Consider the following 18,917-nt stretch of genomic DNA (forward strand, 5'->3'; position numbering starts at 1 on the left):
AATTGATCATAAAACTGAAGTTTGAAAGAAGACCAAGTTGGGGCAGCACCCATCAAGTATTTTTGCAAGCCACCAATCACTTGCCGTATCCTTGAGATGCATTCCCACATGCCTGAGCATAGACTTTTCCAAAAAGTCTTCATTGCAAAAAGCTATCTCAAACTGTCTAATGAAAGCAAGTGCTTTGGTAGAGTCTATCCGTCCCTGAAAGTTTTCAAACTTTACATCCTTGTCACCGGACTTGAACTCTCGAGGCTTCTTCCTTCTATATGCATCCCTATGTACATCCTGTTCATCTGCATGATGATGATGCCGCGATGAAGATTCACGATCCCTCTTCGTTCTCTCTTGAGCCACACTCTCCAAATGAGTGGAAAGCTCAACACGAGAACTGATATGTCTTCTTGGAGCAAAGCGGGAATGAGTAGAGGATCCCTCATCCTTACTCTTCTCTTGACCTGCATCAAGCCCAGCACCAGGGACTCTTGTCCTTTCAGCATTTGGCACTTGCTGTGCTCTTTCTGCTTGTTGTGCATCATGTGCATCACCACGGGCAGCCATGAGGGGTGGCTTCTTGAAAGCCAAACTACCATCTGCTTCGGTATATACATCACCCTTAACCATTAGGTATGCAAGTGCAAGGTCTCGGGGTTTCTCAACATCCATTTCCTTTGCAATTGCTTCAAAAGTGACTTCATGGACCGAAGCCTTTGCCTTCGCAGCCAACACCCTTTGTACATCTGGGTCATTTTTCAATGACCTAAGCTCTTCGGTTTCAGCCCTATAGAGTCGCACTTGACGCCTCAAAGATTCCAAATCAGAATGCATAGTGTCATGAGTACCTGCATCTCCATAGACATCATTGCCTGCAGCATCTCTTGCATCCTTTGTACCATGAAATTCACGATCCTGTGTATTCTCCACACTGTCAGAAATGTGGCTGTCCATGACACTCAAATCAGGTCACCACTTATGATTCCAAGCCTCAGACCGTTTTCCAACGAGGGAAAAAACTGAGCTCTGATACCAATGTAACGGGAGGCGGACGCGTGTATTGGAATCGTATAAATGTGAACAAGATTCTGAGCACTTAACACTTGAGCATTACAACCACAAAGCTGAAAATGACAATACACCACATAAAGGGGCCGATGATAGGCTGACCCCCCCCCCTTTATATTACCAAAAGAGTCTGCAAAGTACAAGATTCCGGGTGCCTGGGGATTCACCACCAGCCTGCACCTGATTCTTCCAAATACATCATGAATGAATACATTTCAAACAAGAGAATCAATAGGTACATCCGCCCTACACACAGGTACACCCGCCCTGCACAAGTCTCTTCACAGGTACATCCGCCCTGCACAAGAGTATCACAATCCTCACAGGTACTCCGCCCTGCACAAGATGTAAATGGATCTTTAGGCCCTGTTTCCACGCGAGAAACTGATCCAGAAACCTGTGTTCTCCGCGAGCAAGTGTTCCCAATGCTTGCCCTAAGCACCTGTTACACCAGGAATCCTTGAGACACGTCCATGCTCACATATTCCATTGCTGTCCGGCCTGTTTTGTGCAATAACCAGTCCAAAACAACAACTTTCTATCGCGAGAAATCCACCTGTAAGGGGTCCTACAACCCTGTGGAGGTCCCTAGAGCTGTCCTGTACTGTCCAAGTTGACTTTGGACACCTGTAACCAGCCCAAAACTCGCAATAACCAAAAATTGCAGGTTTGAAATTTACCAACCAGCCCTTTAGAAGAGTGTGGGGATCGTTGTCCAAGCTTGTGTGAGTCCGGGAAGCAAGCAACCAGCCCTGTAGTAACTCCCAAAGCTCCAACCAGCTCTCCAATGTGTTGAATCATGAATAAAACAGCCCAAAAGGCCTCTTGAGGGAGGCGCCTTTTTCCAGTGCCACCTAAGGGGCCTGGTGGGTACACATACTGGCTGACATGTGTCCCCATAAGGTGTCCAGGTAGGTGTCCAGTCCATAGTGCTCCATTTGTCCTGTTTGTATAAGTTTAGGTCCAACCAAATGGAAAATGGCCATAAGCTGTCCGGACTTCATTAATTTTGGTCCAACCAAATGCGAACGCATTATAAGTTGTCCGGCCACTTATTAATGAGTGTGGACCTGCAAACCAATAAACTTTAGTAGTAAATGAAATAAGCTGTAAATTGAGTGTGGACGCACTTACCACCTGCAAAACCCATAAGCCCACAGTTTTAGGCCCAAACAGGAGTGCACACACGTGTCCACAAGGTGCCCGGCGTCCTCGGTCCCTCGGGCTTCACAAGCCAAAATAACAAGCATTGTCCAGGCAGCAAGACAATGTCACACAAAGTAAAATAAAGTTATGGCATGCATCATTTATGCATTGTGCACATGTAGTTTGGAGAACCACCTATCATCATTCTTGTACTTGAAAATATTCCGCCTGCCATCATAACACACCATGTGTGCATGGCCGGAATCCACACGGGCACCGCCCGAAAGTCCACAAATGTCCTGCCATGTCCTTGACTCATATGCATCCACTCATATGATCCATACACATGCCCAGGTATAATACATACATGCATCCGCATGTTTCTAGGCCTGACACGCATCTCCATGTCCCTAGAATATAGGGGTTTGTGACACCTTGTTAGTGCCCAAAACATTGCATTGCCTGCAAATCTCACGCCGATGTTCAACCATCGCTTCTATGGCCCGTACAAAGTCCTTAAATCTTACAATGGAGTTACCTACAAGATAGATCTGCCTGCAAGTGTGCACATACATAATGCATTTCGTATCACTCTACTCAAGAGTTTCTACCCCAATGCCTGTTTTGGCCGTCATGTGTCAATGCTTACTCATGGTGCTACCCCTGCCGCTATGCTTTTCGAGCCAGAGCTCATATTGAAATCGCGGTTGAGACGGGGCACACTGGAAATCTATGTTAAGTGGAACCACCGCCCCATGACAGATTGCACATGGTTGCCTGATTCAAATGGCATGTCCATTGGTTCTGCAATTTTACAACATCGCGCCCGTTAGGGACGATCTGCAGCCAGAATAATGGCTTGAAAGAGACTTCAATCTCTTTAAAAGAGGGGTGTATGTGAGGCGTGGGATTCTTGGGATTTCTAACCGGCCTCACATGGTGCCCTCAAGGTATGCTTGGGTGTCCCGAATTCTTTGCCTCTATATGGAAGCACCTTGAGGTGGAGTAATGTGGCATAGCCCGAGCTCTCCTACCTACGTTTAGATACAAGACGGCTTGTGGGCAAAGCGCAAAAGAACCCAATCACCCAATGCAAACTCTAAATCACGTCTGTGACGGTCTGCGGCTTTCTTTTGCTTGTGCTGAGTTTTCTGGAGTGCCAACTTAACTCTCCTATAAGCTTCATCCATACTCTCCACATACTGATCAGCCTCAAAGATCTTATCCTTTGTATGCAAAATGGGCGGTACCTTCTTCCCTCCTTCCACAATCTCAAAAGGCGCCTTGCCTGTTGAGGTATGAACAGTGTTGTTATATGCAAACTCCACCAAAGGAAGATACTTTTCCCATTGTTGCTTGTGCTCTGACACATAACACTTTAGAAGATCCAACACTGTAGAGTTAGCCTCTTCTGACTGACCATCTGTTTGTGGATGAAATGACGATGAAAACGTGAGAGTTGTACCCATGTTGTTAAACAACCCTCTCCAGAACAAACTTGTCATTCCTGGATCACGGTCACTAATGATAGACGTAGGCAAGCCATGATACTTGAAGATGTTCGCCATGAACAACTTCACCATATGATCCACTTTGATCGTCTTACGCACGGGAATGAAATGAGCCTGCTTACTGAACCTGCATATGATAGTCCAAATGCCATCATCGCCCCTTTGTGTCCGTGGAAGATCAAATATAAAATCCATCCCAAGGTCTATCTGGAATAGGTAAAGGCTGTAATAACCCTGGTGTCTTCTGACGGTCAAACTTTACCTTCTGACATACGATGCATTGCCGCACAAAGGCATCAACATCTCTTCTCAAGGTTGGCCAATAAAAGAAAGTCTCCACTGCTTTTACCGTGGCGTCAATACCTCTATGACCTACATACGGTGGAGCATGACTTTCAATCATAACCTTGAGGCGCAATGGCCTGGTAACACACAGTCTGCCATGCATCAATAAAAATCCATCTCTGAGACTGTAGTGCTCATGCCGCTGACCCTCAAACATCTGATCATACAACTTTTCAAAGTCCTCATCATGGGCATACTACTCTTTCATTTCATCAAGCTCGTGATGATAAGCAAGTGAAACTGCGGAGACCTGTGGCTTGCGTGACGAAGCATCTGCCACTACATTCTTTTTGCCTTCTACATGCACAATCTGGAAGTGAAACATAGACAAAAAGTTTACCCAACGCATATGCTTCTCTAAAACCTTAGTCTACGTAAGGAAATAACGCAAGGTCTGATGATCTGTCTGCACAGTGAAATCAGCCCCAAGCAAGTAGTGTTTCCATGTAGAAAGAGCGTGCATTACAGCCAACATCTCTTTCTCATAAACCTGTAAATGCTTCTCGGCATCTTGCAATATTCTACTCTCATAGGCTATCACATGTCCCTCTTGCATGAGAACTGTACCAATGCTACTTCCGCATGCATCACACTGGACAACAAAAGCCTTTCGGAGGTCCGGTAACACCAATACTGGATCCGAAGTAAGCTTTTCTTTGAGCTTTTTGAATGCTGTAATTTCCCGATCAGCCCATCTAAACGGAGTTGCCTTCTTTGTCAAGACATGAAGAGGCGAAGCAATTTCAGCAAAGTACCATATGTACCGCCTGTAATAGGAGCACAATCCTAGAAAGCTGCGTATATCATGCACGGTTCTCAAAGCTGGCCAATTAAGAATTGCTTCCACCTTTGCTGGATCCATACGGACTCCATGCTTAGACACAATATGCCCCAAGAAATGTCTCTCTTGCAAAAAGAACTCACTCTTTTTGCCATTAACAACCAGCCTATGGTTCCTGAGTTCTGCAAACACAATGACCAAATGCCTTCTATGCTCTTCTCAGTTTGTGAATGCACAATCATATCATCAAAGGATGTGCCCACAAACGCTCTATGAGACCTGAAAATCCTGTCCATCATTCTGTTAAATGTGGCAGGTGCATTTGTCAAACCAAAGGGCATAACCAAGAACTCATACAACCCAAACGTGGTTCAGAATGCTGTCTTATGTACATCCTCGGGTCTAATACGTATCTGATGATACCCGCCTTTTAAGTCACTGCGACTAAAGACTGTGGAGCCCTGTAAGCGGTCCAAAATGTCATCGATCCTCGGTATGGGGAATCGATTCTTGATGGTGTTCTTGTTCAGCGCCCTGTAGTCAATACACATGCGCCAAGAACCATCCTTCTTTTGCACTAAGAGTACAGGTGAGCAAAAGGGTGATGAGCTAGGCTGTATCAACCCTTTATTCAAAAGCTCCTGCACCTGACTCATAATCTCTTCCTATTGGGCTGCACTAACACGGTACGGCGGTCTATTCGGTGGAGTACTACCAGGAATTAGATCAATGGCATGATCTTCTGGCCTCTCAGGAGGAAGTTCTCCTGGCAATGACTCGAAAAAACAATCTTGAAACCCACATAAGAAATCAGTCCTGTCCTTATCTAACATAGACAAATTAGACTTAGACTCATCATCTTGTGCATCCTTTACATAAATCAAGTACGCGGAAAGATGCTTTTTCATTACTGATAAAATTACCGAAGCAGATACAATAAGAACAGATTCCCCTTTAAGTTTCACATCCAGTACATGTTCTTTCCCTCTATGAGTCAGAGTGATTTTCCTATTGCATGTATCCACCACCGCATGTACTCTGTGGCACCATGGCATACCCAACAAAACATCACATCCGTCAAGTGGCATGATGAAAAACTCTTCGTTGTCCACATAACCCTGCAAATGAAGCCGAAGCTTCCCAATGATAGGAGTAACGGGTTCTGCATACCCTGGACAAGCCATATTAGCCTCATATAACGGCCCCATCTCCTCTGCACGAATCCCCAATCGGCCAGCCAAATCTGGTGAAATGAAGTTGACTCTAGCACCTGTGTCAAAGAATATCAAGGCATTCTGATCTCTCACTTTGCCCCATGCCCTGCACAACTCTGTCTCTTCACCACCTGGCTGTTCCCCCACAAGATCAAGAACTAACCCCGCAGAAGGTTTTGGTTTCTTTGACTTGGGCTCTCCTTTATTGTCAAAGTCCTTTTGCGACTTTCTTTTGGGACAATTAAATGACATATGTCCTTCTTCAGTGCAGTAAAAACATTTCCGAGCATCTCTCAAAGCCTGTCTTTCCTCAGAAGTTCTCTTGGGCATTGGCAACTTCTTATACTTCGTCTCTGAAGACCCTTTAGCATCACGAGAAGCATGCCCAGATTTTTCAGCTTTCTTGCTCGAGTTCTTACTTCCTTTAAACCTAGATGAACCTCCAGTGAGTAACGCATTAGCTGTCATAGCATTTTCTATCATCTGTGACATGTTCGTTACTCGAGTCTTGATACAATAATCTCGCACCTCTTTGGGCAGCCCACAACAATACTTCTCTACCTGCTAAGACAAAGGCACTGCACGGTAAGAAGTCACTAGGAGTAAAGCTTCCCAAAACTTCTTGTTATAATCTTCCAAATTGTCACATTTTGAAGCATCCAACTTGTGCCATGCAGTCATAACATCCACCTCAAATGTAGATGTGAGCCATACAGAAGAGAAAACTTGTTTAAATTGTACCCAAGTAGTGGGTGCTATACCCTGCAAAAGAAGAGTAGACCACCACTGCAAAGCATTGCCCTTGAGAAAAGTGGCAGCTTTCCTCACCTTAGAGGACTCTCTGTAATTCCCACCAGAAAAAGCAGCATCAAATTACTGTAAAAAGGTGAGTGCTTTAAGTTTATCTTTGGCCCCACTGAATGTATCAAACTTCACAGCAACTCCCCCTTCCTTATAATCCTTCGCCTTTCCCATAGGCGTTAGATTATCATATGGAAGTGGCTTCGCAAGATTGCTGCCCCCAACATTCATGCCCATCATTGGGTCAACATTACCCATTCCCACACCTGGCATGCCATACATTCCAGCCATGTTTCCAAACATTCCATTATGCATACCTGGCTGCATGCCACCATACATATTTGCTTGCATTCCAGGTTGCATGCTCCCAAACATATTTCCTTGCATACCGGACTGCATACCACCATACATATTCCCCTGCATTCCAGGCTGAAAATTTACTCCAAAAGGCCCTAGCATACCCATGCCTCCCTGAGGGTAACCCCCAGTCGTGGATTGAAACACAGAGCCACCACCAAAATAACCTGGATGCATATTCTGCTGAGGAATGGATGGCTGTCCAAAGAAGGAACTCTGAGAGTTTGCACCATAAGCATGCTGCATGTTCGGAAACTGGCCAAAAGCTGGATCCCACCACTATGACCTTGAGGAAGGCTCTTAGAACGAACCTTCTTCTTTTCGGGCTCTGTACGGGATCTCATAAATTCAGCAAACTTCTCACTTTGAGTGAGCTGCATAAATACATCCATAACACTAGCCAAACGATCTTTAAACCGAGCATCATCATCTTTACCAAGTACATCTTCTGGCTGTGTTACATCCTCATAATGCTCATCCTCTGCAGCCTGTTCTCCTGCAAAAATATCCTCAGATGCATTTCTCTCAGGAGAGGTCTCTTGCTCTTCCTCTTCATGATAAAAGTACTCATCCTCTGTATCAGACATGTTGCTGAATTTTGCAGCAATGGCTTTCTTCGAGGCAACCACGAGCTCACCCCCTTTAGAAAGTTGATGATTGTCCCGGGAACGGAACCTTGAAACCGGCCTCTGGTAGAAACCAAAGTGCGATAGACTAGTAGTCACCCGTCCACTTGTAGTCTAGATATGAAAACAAAATAGATTGGAGCTAGAGTGCCCCAAATCTGAAAATAAAGCGACACCTGTTGGCCCCAAAGCTTGGCGCCCCTTGCGGTATTTCTTTATTCAATTTCAAAAATATGTAAGGCTAAGTACAACAAAATCAGCCAAGAGAATACACATGTATGTCCAATCTGACGGCCCACATTACCTCTTAGCACAGAGGATTCACACACACAGATCTGTGTCTCAAAACAACACTGTGCCTCCCTCTGATCAGCCAAGACCATTTAGCAGGGCAGCCTTGAGCATACATCTGGCATATCTCATGCACATGATCCAACATCTCAGCACAAACATACATTCACTGTTCAATCTCTGTCTCCACCCTTTTCAATCTTCCATACCCCTCCTCTCACAAGGGGCCAGATAGCTCAAATCTGCAACAGACATAAGGCAATAGAAAGAGAGATAGATGAACAAATTCAAAGCTTACCAAAATCAGCTCGTGGATCTGCACCGGAGGAAGTAGTTGTACCAATCTGTACTTGCACACTTGTTTCAACAACTCTGCTTCACACGTGTGGGTGTACCTGTCTATATCTTCCTCTCTGCATCCACTTCACTGTTGTACCCAACTGTACAGACCTGAAAATCTGTACTGCACCAATCCGTACAGCCTCTGCACACGTGTCTGAATCTATCCATGCAGAACTGTACGGACAGTTCTGCTGTCGCCTGAGGAAACTGATGCGCCTGCTCCGGCTGTACCTACTGTACAGTTCTGGACCTACAGTACAACCACCTGACAGCAGTCGTACGTTTGTACCTGCTGTACGGCTTCTGTCAGAACCCACAGTTCAACCTGAACTTGCTCAGCTTGTCAACGCCGACTGTACCAACAGAGAAACCCACAGCAGAGAGAGACAGCCGTACTGTACTTGCAGTCGTACAAGGCTGTACGAGCTGCACACGTGGACTGTACGACTGGTTTGCGCAGAAAAACAGCAGCCAGAACAGTATTCAGCAATCCCCACGTTGCTCCTCCTCTCCTCCACGCCTAGACTTGCACGATTCTCCAAAAGCTAGAGAGAGAGTGGAGAGAGAGGCATGCACTCCAAAAGTGGAGTTGCCCCCTCCCCATACTTGTCCTAGGGCCCCAACTTTAATAATAATTAAAGTTCCCTAGGGGCAACCATTCATAGAACATTAAAATACTAATGTTCTAGTTCCCCCCTTCACACCTAGGGATGTCCACACCTCATTATCTCTGTCCAAGCACCCCTCATGTGAATCATTCAATATTTTGATTCAGCAACCACCATGCCCACACTTGTGCTGTTCCATTTTCACAGGGCCATGACAGGCACTATTTCATGTGCAGGACAATGTACACCTGACCATGAACGACTACGATGGATCCCTGGCTGACTCGTCTCGGACTGGGCTCACATGGGACCAGTTTACCATCCCAAGTTCTGCACCTTCTGTACAGATATGTCTACGTGGCATCCAAGTGCGAGATGCACGTGACAAAAATGTTGTCTTCATTGTCTAGTACTAATACTATAATGTCAACTACTAGTACAGAACTGGTATGAGTATTGAGAATGGCGATCCGCCTGCAACTGTTGGATCTGAGAAGCCAATGTGGCCATGGACTCTTGAAGTTATTGTGGAAACTGTTGTTGCATCTGGTGCAAAGCCTGCTACCAATCCGTTGGAGCTCGATTGCCAGGGTGGTGGGTTTGGTCCTCCATATAGTAGGGTGAGATGAAGACTCTGCAAATTGAGAATTCAGGGGTTGTGGTTGTTCACGCCTTTGGGCCCTAGTGAGAACCATCACCAAGTAGGGGAAGCACATACATTATGTGAATCAGAGAAGGAAAGTTACAAGTCAGCGAGACTGTTATATACCATCTCATATAAGGAGGAAGTTCAACTGGAACCAAGAGCACTGGGATTGGTTGTTGCCGATGAAGAGGAAGCAGAGGGGTTTTCATTTGTATGCAAGGTGGTTCCAAACGTTGTGTACTGTACGGATCCGTACGTAATGTACGTTGTTTGGTACGGAAAAAAAAATTTTAAGGTACGTACGTAAAAATACGTACCATTGGTAAAAATACATAAAATCTCAAAAATTTCAGCCATGAGCCACCTACATAAAATTTCAGTCCATGTCCACATTGACAAATAAAACTTTCGAAATAGAGACACAAGAAGGTCAAAAACCTACTAATTTAAAAGTGAGAAATTAGAATCACAAGTCGTCAATTATACTTAATAAGTTAATCGTACTTAATACTTAATACTTATTACTTAAGACAAGTCACATTGTCACAAGTGAGTCGGGACAACTCACAATTCACATCAAAAAATGATGAAATTTGAAAATCAATCTATGAATAATGACAAAATGTGCCATGTCCATACAACACCAAATCAAAACTGAGGTAATCCAAATCAAAACTCATCATCCGATGAGGATGATGACCCTGGAGAATCAAGCATATAACCCTCCGTGATGACATTGCCCTCGTCATCATACTCAGGCCCTGTCATCATGGGCACAGGTGGGTGGGCTGCCTCAGATGTCCCAGTCCCAGTCCCTGCCTCTGCATCATCCTGCTGGGTAGTGTGAATGAGACGAACGGCCTCATTCGCACGTGCTCGAGAAGTCTGAATAGGCAGCTTCCCTCTCCGGGCGCCTCTCCGACCAGAACTCTCTGCATCTGCAAGTCCCTCATGTAGCTGAATTTTATAAGCCCGGGCTCTCGATCTCGTCACCCGCCTGTCTACACTCTCCAGCTCTCTATGCAGGAGGCAAAGAATCTCGTCCTGCTCATCTCTCAACCGTTGCTCTGCCTCATCAATGGTGGTAGGATGTGGGACCAGCTTGACACGTGTTGGATCCACCTATTCAACGTAAAACCAAAGAAAACGGGGAGTGTCAACGACTCAACTGTGTGTATACTATAGTATAAAAGCTATATAAATGGGAGGCCAATCCCCATAAGAGAATGAATAGAATAAACTCACCTATTTTGGGGTGCCCAAAGCATGATAAGCTCGTACAAGCTTCATGTTGGCCCTACAATAGACCAGTCTCTCTAGTTGAGAGGTGCTCAAACGATTGCGTGTCTTTGCATGTATGGCTCCAGTTGCGCTCACAAGCACCTACTGAACAATCCTGCACTCCAATTCAAAAAAAGTGCTTCATTCATGTGAGCTCGGCAATTCCCAACAAGCTTCACAAGACTAGTTCATATGGCATAGTACATACATGATATACATACCTGAGATAGCACTCGCAGAGCTATATCTGTAAGCTGTGGAAGACCCTGTCTTCCATAGTTTTGCCACCAAGTAAGGGCCTCTGGTCTAAGAGCAACAGCTCTAGCAAATGAGGGTCCCAAGTTGTTGACCCAGCTGCAGAGCTCCACATCAATCTCCAATTGCTGCTCCACATCATACATACTATTAATGTACCTATCTCGTAAGGTGAGCAGCTCCCTATCATGAAAGAGAAGTGGCGTCTTGTAGAAAGGATGGAGGAATGCAGCCATCCCATGAATGGGGCGACTCATATACCCCCATCGATAATCCACAATAGCCAATATATCATCTCGGCTGCAAGAGCAAAATAAACAGAGAAGCAGAGCAATTAGTAAGTCAAGACTCAAGAATCAAGATTCTGTAATCGGCCATCAAGAATCAAGATTTTACTTACCAATTCTGTGTCAGGGACGTACAGGCTGCAATATGACTCTTCATCTGCATGAAGAGGTGGTATACTAAGCCCAAAGTGGAGCCCTCCATGTCTGTGACTCGCAGAAGTACAAATACTGGCTGCAAAGCCACTAAGAGAGTTTGCACATCCGTCTAGAGGGTCTCATCCAGTATCCGTCTCTGTATGTATTTGGTGGACTCTATCTGTGAATGATACATATCTCTCCACTTTGGATCCACAACTGTCTGTAATAGTGGATCTCTCAATTTGAAAAGCCTGTGTAGCACCAAATACATATAGGCAAATCTTGTCTTGGATGGCCGCACCATATCTAGGTTGCTGTGGCTCCTAAAGATAGCCAATGCCTGCTGCTTCTTTCTGAAGAATGTAGTGATCTTCGTGGCACCAGAAACTGTGGGTTGCACCCAACTCAGCTTGCTTATGTCCTCCATAAGCAAATCAAGGCAATGGGCTGCACACGGAGTCCACACAATGCGAGAAAACTCCGCCTCCACCATGTCTCCCATTGCCTTGCAATTAGCAGCATTGTCTGTTACAACCTGCACCACATTCTCTGGACCAACCTCAACAATTGCCTGGCAAAAATGCTCATAGATACTCTCAGCAGTGATGCGTTCGCCTGCCTTCCCAGCATCCACAGCACGTAAGAAATACGTACCAAGACATGAAGAGACAAGAATATTGATGATGTGTCGTCGCCGTGTGTCACTCCAGCCATCCGAAATGATAGTGCAACCAAATTGTTGCCAACCTGCTTTCACTGGCACCAATGCCTTGTCTATCAAGGCCTTTTGCTCATCAAGCATCGTGGTGCGTATCTTTTTGTACTCAAGCCCTGACCATGACTCCGTGTGTCCAACCTGGGCTATAGCTCTGACCATCCTCTTCCATTGGTCAGTCCTCAAAACATTAAAGGAGATATTGCACTCTATGAGAGTGCGAGCAATCTCCATCTCAACCACCTTTTGCCTTTCTTTGACCCAAGACTATGCATGCACACGAGAAGGCAAGGTGGTTTGCCTTTCCGTATATGTATCACCCTCATCCTCATCTTGCATGACAGAACGCCTCTTTCTGGCAGACGATGCCCACTCAGAAGAGGCAGGCTGAGATTCATCAACCTGCATGGATGGACCGGCCAAGCCCCCAAGAAGAGCATCATGAAGCGCATCATGTGTCTCTTGCATGCCTCTTCCTCTTCCAGCTGTCCCCATTGCAGGGAAATTTTCAGCAATTAATTGATCTCTCAATGCTCTCTCTCAATGCTTGTGGCACTCTTGCACCCTGCACAATTGTTGGTGGTGCCAATGCCTGTGAGGTGCTTGATGACACGAGTAATTGTACTCGTGAGGGTGAAATTGCAGTACTTGCACTGCCATTATCGAGTGCCACTACCCGCCTGCCCTGGAGTAGTCACAATGCGAATGACGTTTGTGTGCTCCTTCCAGTATGGGTTCTATCGCTTCGGCATGATTGCCCTGACAAATTCAATGCACAATGCCATACAATTTCAATCAGGATTCAGCAATCATGCAATGCATAATATTTAGTTGGCAGCTCAGCTGAGAGGGAGAGGGAGAGGAGGAGAGAGAGAGAGAGAGAGAGAGAGAGAGCGAGAGAGAGAGAGAGAGAGAGAGACTTGAAGGAGAGAGAGGCTGACAGCTCAGTGCACGGTCCACAGATGGTGGGCTAAGGCTCTGAGAGAGAGAGAGAGAGAGAGAGAGAGAGAGAGAGAGAGAGAGAGAGAGAGAGAGAGAGAGTAATGTTGCTGCCTTGGGGGCCTGAGCAAGGGTGGGTGGGGAAAGGGGGGCGAACACAGAAGATGGCGAACATGGCGAGGAGCCGGGAAGGAGGCGAAGCGAAGGGAAGGCGGCGGCGACAGTAGCGAAGAGAGAGAGAGAGTGCGACTGTGGAGGCCCTTACCGGAAGGTGTACGTCGTACGGAGTCCAGACTATCGCACGCGAAACCCAAAAAAAATAAAACGTTTATCGCAGGCGAAACCCCACCCCCAAAAAAAGCGTACGGATCGATCTGTACGTACGGATCCCTGTACGGTACGGATTGGATCCGTACATACGTTTTGATCCTACCTTGTTTGTATGTAAACCATAAATTCCTATTTGCACACGTGAAGTGCGTAGTCCCATATGATGATGAATTGTGGCTTTCTTGAATATTAAAGTGCCACATTGTCCTGGTTGTTGTTTGTGTAGTATTTTACATTTTTGTATAAATGATGAAAACAAGATATCTGGACTGATCACACTTGACTATCTTGGTGTTGTGAAGCCTAAGAATCACTTAAATGGTTAAATACCGCACATGTCAGATATATGATGATGAATTGTGGCTTTCTTGAACACTAAAGTGCCACATTGTCCTGTTTGTTGTTTGTGTTGTATTTTACATTTTTGTTTAAATGATGAAAACAAGATATCTGGACTGATCACACTTAACTATCTTGATGTCGTGAAGCCTAAGAAAACCTTACATGGTTAAATACCGCACATGTCAGATATATGCACAAAGCGCCTAGGAGAAAGGTAGCATCATGACGAAGGAGAAAGGAGTGCTGATGCGGTTGTTTTTTTTTCTAAAGGTAACAAACTGTTTTGGTTTTTCTTTGAACTTTTGCATTGGACTGTTGCTCTTCCATACAACTCTTGCTATATCTGATTCTAAGGTTAATTTACTGATTTAGGATTTCTGATTTTGGGATTAGGGTTAGGGTTTTTTGATGTTTAGGGTTAGGGTTTGACTGTGGACATCCTACAAGCTGGAGTTTGTTTGCTCTAATACCATTGTTAAGCTTTTAGCTTAATTAAACATGACACAAACATCTTAATACTTAAATACTTGAGTAAACATGAGGCAAAGAGCGAAAAGCTGTGTTGTTTGCATTGAGACACAAGGCCTTGTTAAATAGAACCTAAAGAGATACAAATGAAGAGACACATCCTTGATGAAAGGGTGTGACTCTTGAATGAATAGTTATGTCCTTTCGACGTAGAGATGTGTTCTTTGCTCAATAGATGTGTCCCTTTGAAGAGATGTGTCCTTTGGTGATGACCCATGTGACAGGTTGTGACCCTTCACTCGTGTCCTTTCAATGATTAAGAGTAATTAAAGATAATTAAGAGTAATGAAGAGAGATTAAGTCACAATCGTGACAAATGCTCTTACTCGGCCAGTAGTACTATTGTCGTCCACTTGCACGTTTCATACCTTTTGAAAACATTTCATACAAGGATGAAGTAGATATTGGTCCCAAAAATCGTATATATATGCAATTAAATTTATGTTGTCCTAATCAACAGCTCATAGAAGCTATAAAACATGCTTAAATCATGATTCAAATATCATACAATGATACATCATACATGCAAGTTACAACATTAAGTGGATAGAACTTAGGCTGGTATTTTCATACTTGCAAAACATTTCGTACATTTCATACCGTATGAAACGCGTTTCATAACTACTATGTGTCGAACTATGCTTGTCAATTGCAATCTTATGTCTGGATTTGTCCTATATACTCGTAGGTGTGTCACATAATAAATGACCTAGTACTACGTGATCAAATAGCAGCCATTGCATATCTTTTCATGGAACATAAGCAGACATCACTTGTGTCGCTTGAAGATTGCCTGACATTCATAAAATCAATTGTTGACACTAGTCGAGCATTAGTCAAACAACAAAGAGATTACTTTTTCGTCCCCTGGATATTTCTACGGACATCCTATCAAGAACACATATGCCCTACTAATTGCTTGCAATTGCACTCCAAACAAGTATAAACCCACTTAATCCATCGTCCATATTTTTTGATATGCAAGAGTTGATATACCTTGCTGAATGCAAAACTCTTTTTAAATATTTTGGGGCCCAGTTTCACCTAGACTTTATTGCATCCCGCATCCATGTAACCCATGCCCAACCTCTAAGCAACCTTCTTCATAACAAAACATAGTTGAATTTCCACTTTCTTCATCAAAGAAGGGGCCACTTGCCAAGCGTATCTTATCCAAATCATTACTTTTCCACACCAGTTGGTTATTACACTTACCCACGTCTTCGATGTTGTGCTATGTTGTGTTCCTTGTGAAGCCTTTTTATTATTTGTGTGGCACATGCAAACACTTACAGCCATCAACCAAACATCCATCCAATGCCGCAAGCAAAGCATGTAACTTACCCCAGCAAGGGAGAAAAGCAAACCCCCCCCCCACAAACCCCCAAATTATATTTCATTTTTTAAAAGTCTTGGTGGCACAAACCCTGATTACCACGTTGGCCCTTAGTAAAGGGCTCTAGGTAACTCCACACGAGAGAATATTACCATCTTTAAAATATAAGTTTGAATTCTTAACTTTTCAAGTAACTTTCCATCAATAAGAAGGCAAAGCAACAAACCCCCCCAATTCTTTTTTTTTTTTTAGCTTGGAGGTACAAACGCTGATTACCATGTTGGCCCTTGGCAAATTGCTCTAGGTACTCTAAACAGGAGAATATCAGCATAAACCATGTGGCGCCATCTATAAAATATAAGTTTGAATTCTTGAATTTTCCATACCATCCACCTGATATAGACATACAAAGTACACAACTCTCTTTTGGGCATAAAGATATGTCCATATTTTCACAAGTTCAAACATAAACCAATCCTATCACTGCTCCAATAGTGAATATCTTATGCAAAAAGACTAATATGTCCATATTGGTAACTCAAAAAGTCATAAACCACCATGTTAACTATTCCTCCAAAAAATTCAGATAACTATCCTTCAAAGGTGGGTGATCGACTGAATATTACCAATCCACTAAAAATTTAGTATCAATGATTGGAAACCATCTACTAACTAGAATAAAAAGACAACACGTGACACATTCAAAGGTTTTATATTTCTACTTTACCAAAAAAAATAACACCAGCGAGGTGACAACTCAAGTGGTAAAGGTGTTTGACTAGGACTAAGAGGTCACCCCACAAGGTGCTTCCTCAGCAGCACCGCCTACTACAGGCGATAAAAAAGGCGCCTATGGGGGGGCACCTACAGGCGGTGAAAAATGATAACTATAGGAGGATCTTGGCCCCAAGGCCAATTGGGAAAAAAAATATCAGCACCACCAATGTAAAAGGCAAGATCATGACCTTCGAAACCAACAATTAATAAGAATGGTTCAGTTGGGCCATGAATCACGTCATCAGATTATAAAGTAAACACATATTTCTTTAAAATATATATATTGACTACCCCTTTCTTGGTCCTAACTCCAAATCGAGTCTTTGCTTGGCAATAAAATGTTTCAATTCTAGAAAGATTACTTCCAAATTACGAAGAGAGGGCAGGGCGGTGGGTGCAAGGGGAAAGATTAAAGCAGATAAACTTCAGCAAGCAAGCATCACCATATTTACCGCTGGTTGCAGCTGATAAAGAAGAAATATCTTATTGCTCCAATGATTAAAAACCTTTCATGCATGCAAATACCAATTGCCACATGAGAACTAACAAGTTGTGAATGCCAGCACCTCACGACGTATGAGATCAGCACCTTCCGATGTATACAATCAGCACCTCGTGATGTATACAAACATTCATTCGTTCCTTTGATTGTAAGTATGTGCATACATGCTCACATATGGACGTACATACATATAGACACGATGTCTTTCGTAAATAAGGTAGTTTCCCAAGAGAGAAAATCTAAATACAAAATCATGAGATGAGACCAACTAAAAGGGAAAAATGAAAGTTCAGCTGAAGAGCTCTTTGCTTCAAATACAAGAATCATCAGCACTTTATATTAAGTAATGATAATCTCATCTGAGCAAGAATATTTAGCCCGCCTGAAACATGGCATGCCTCAATTTTAGCTTAGGTCTAAGGCCAAAAATGAGTTTCACCAAAGACGTGTGTAATCAGATCACGAAACACTCGGATCTTACAGGAAACCCTAGAACGCAGAAGCCTTGATGCGAGGGTAGACAGATCGGAACCATTAAACATCAACATGTCATCGAAGAATTGGAAACCTAACAAAAATGCAGATGGAGGAGCCTGAACAGATGCAGAAACCAAAACCCTAGCGAGAAACCCTAAGAAAACAAAATCGATGAAAACCCTACAGAAAAATGGCCAAACAGAAACGCAGTCATGGAAGTCCTAAACTAGAACTCTGATGGAAATGGAAACACAGAGGAGCAGAATGGCCTACCGCGTCCTTGAGCATGTGGAGGAGAGTCGTTTTGCCGGCGTTGTCGAGGCCGAGGAAGAGAATTTTGGCCTCCTTTTGCCATAGCCCGAGCGAGGCGAGGATGCCGTAGAACCAGTCGAACAGAAACATGGCTACAAGGGATCGAAAAACGCAGCAGATCTGCAGAATGGAGATGGAGATGGAGATGGAGATGGAGATGGAGATTACTTGATCTTTGTTGCGGTGGTGTTATTGTCGGCGGCTACCACCATAGCTATGGCAGCTGTCGAGCATGACCTTTTCAGACTTTAGCCGTTACTTGGTGTGGGCGGCCACACCAATAATCGCCTATTTCTTTTCATAAAATTTATTGTAAACTACTAATTTTATGCTACGTGTTTCTAATGGCTCCTTTTCCTTGCCATACCAAAAAGTTGCTTTTTTGTGTAAAAATTTCTATCATGTGGTTTAATAGAATAAAAGCTAGAGAATATTCTTGGAGAGAGACTGCAACATCTAGCATTGGTTTAAAAATAGCAAAAGCTTTCCAATGAAGTAAAAACAAAAATTTCCTTCTCTCTCTCTCTCTCTCTCTCTCTCTCTCTCTCTCTCTCTCTCTCTCTCTCTCTCTCTCTCTCTCTCTCTCTATATATATATATATACATATATAGTTCCATCTCTCAGATAACAAGAAGCAGATCTCTCTCTCTCATGCCCATTTTTTCTTCTCCCCCTCCTCCTTAGATGATTGATCCACACCTACAATGAGCTCTAGATGGTGTCTTTGAAGAAAATTGTTAATACCAAAATTCAGCTCCAAAGGAATTTTTCTTGGGCTTTTTTGTTAGCTTCAACAAGTTGTTTTTTTTATAATGGACCTACAACATTCCCATTTTTACCTACAAACATTAAAATTTAAGACTTTTAGTTACTAAGTATCGATAAACTTTTCAAAGGAATAAAAGTTTTGAAGTTACAAGTTGTAGGAATCATTGAGAAAAATGTTTTTCATGAACACTTATGTATTA

At 43.7% G+C, this 18,917-nt stretch overlaps 2 protein-coding genes across 2 annotated transcripts in view; both read right to left on the reverse strand.

Annotated features, from left to right (window-relative positions):
- Positions 1-18,212, reverse strand: part of LOC147622218 (small COPII coat GTPase SAR1A-like) — a 56,788-nt gene extending 38,576 nt beyond the window's left edge. The window contains exon 1 of the mRNA XM_086823308.1: positions 17,911-18,212. Within this exon, the coding sequence (XP_086679434.1) occupies positions 17,911-18,039 (129 nt within the window). The 5' untranslated portion in view covers positions 18,040-18,212. The remainder of the gene's footprint in view (positions 1-17,910) is intronic.
- On the reverse strand, positions 10,723-11,772 carry LOC147622219 (uncharacterized). The gene is made up of 4 exons (XM_086823307.1): positions 11,667-11,772; positions 11,233-11,566; positions 10,976-11,126; positions 10,723-10,852 (listed from the first exon to the last, which is right to left on the reverse strand). The coding sequence occupies exons 1-3, from the start codon at positions 11,753-11,755 to the stop codon at positions 11,028-11,030; spliced, it is 522 nt and encodes a 173-aa protein (XP_086679433.1). The 5' UTR covers positions 11,756-11,772; the 3' UTR covers positions 10,723-10,852; positions 10,976-11,027.
- Positions 18,213-18,917: the final 705 nt, after the last annotated feature.

The sequence above is a fragment of the Cibotium barometz genome, chromosome 29, assembly GCF_041138505.1.
Source record: "Cibotium barometz isolate CiBa-2024 chromosome 29, ASM4113850v1, whole genome shotgun sequence".
Taxonomy (NCBI): domain Eukaryota; kingdom Viridiplantae; phylum Streptophyta; class Polypodiopsida; order Cyatheales; family Cibotiaceae; genus Cibotium; species Cibotium barometz.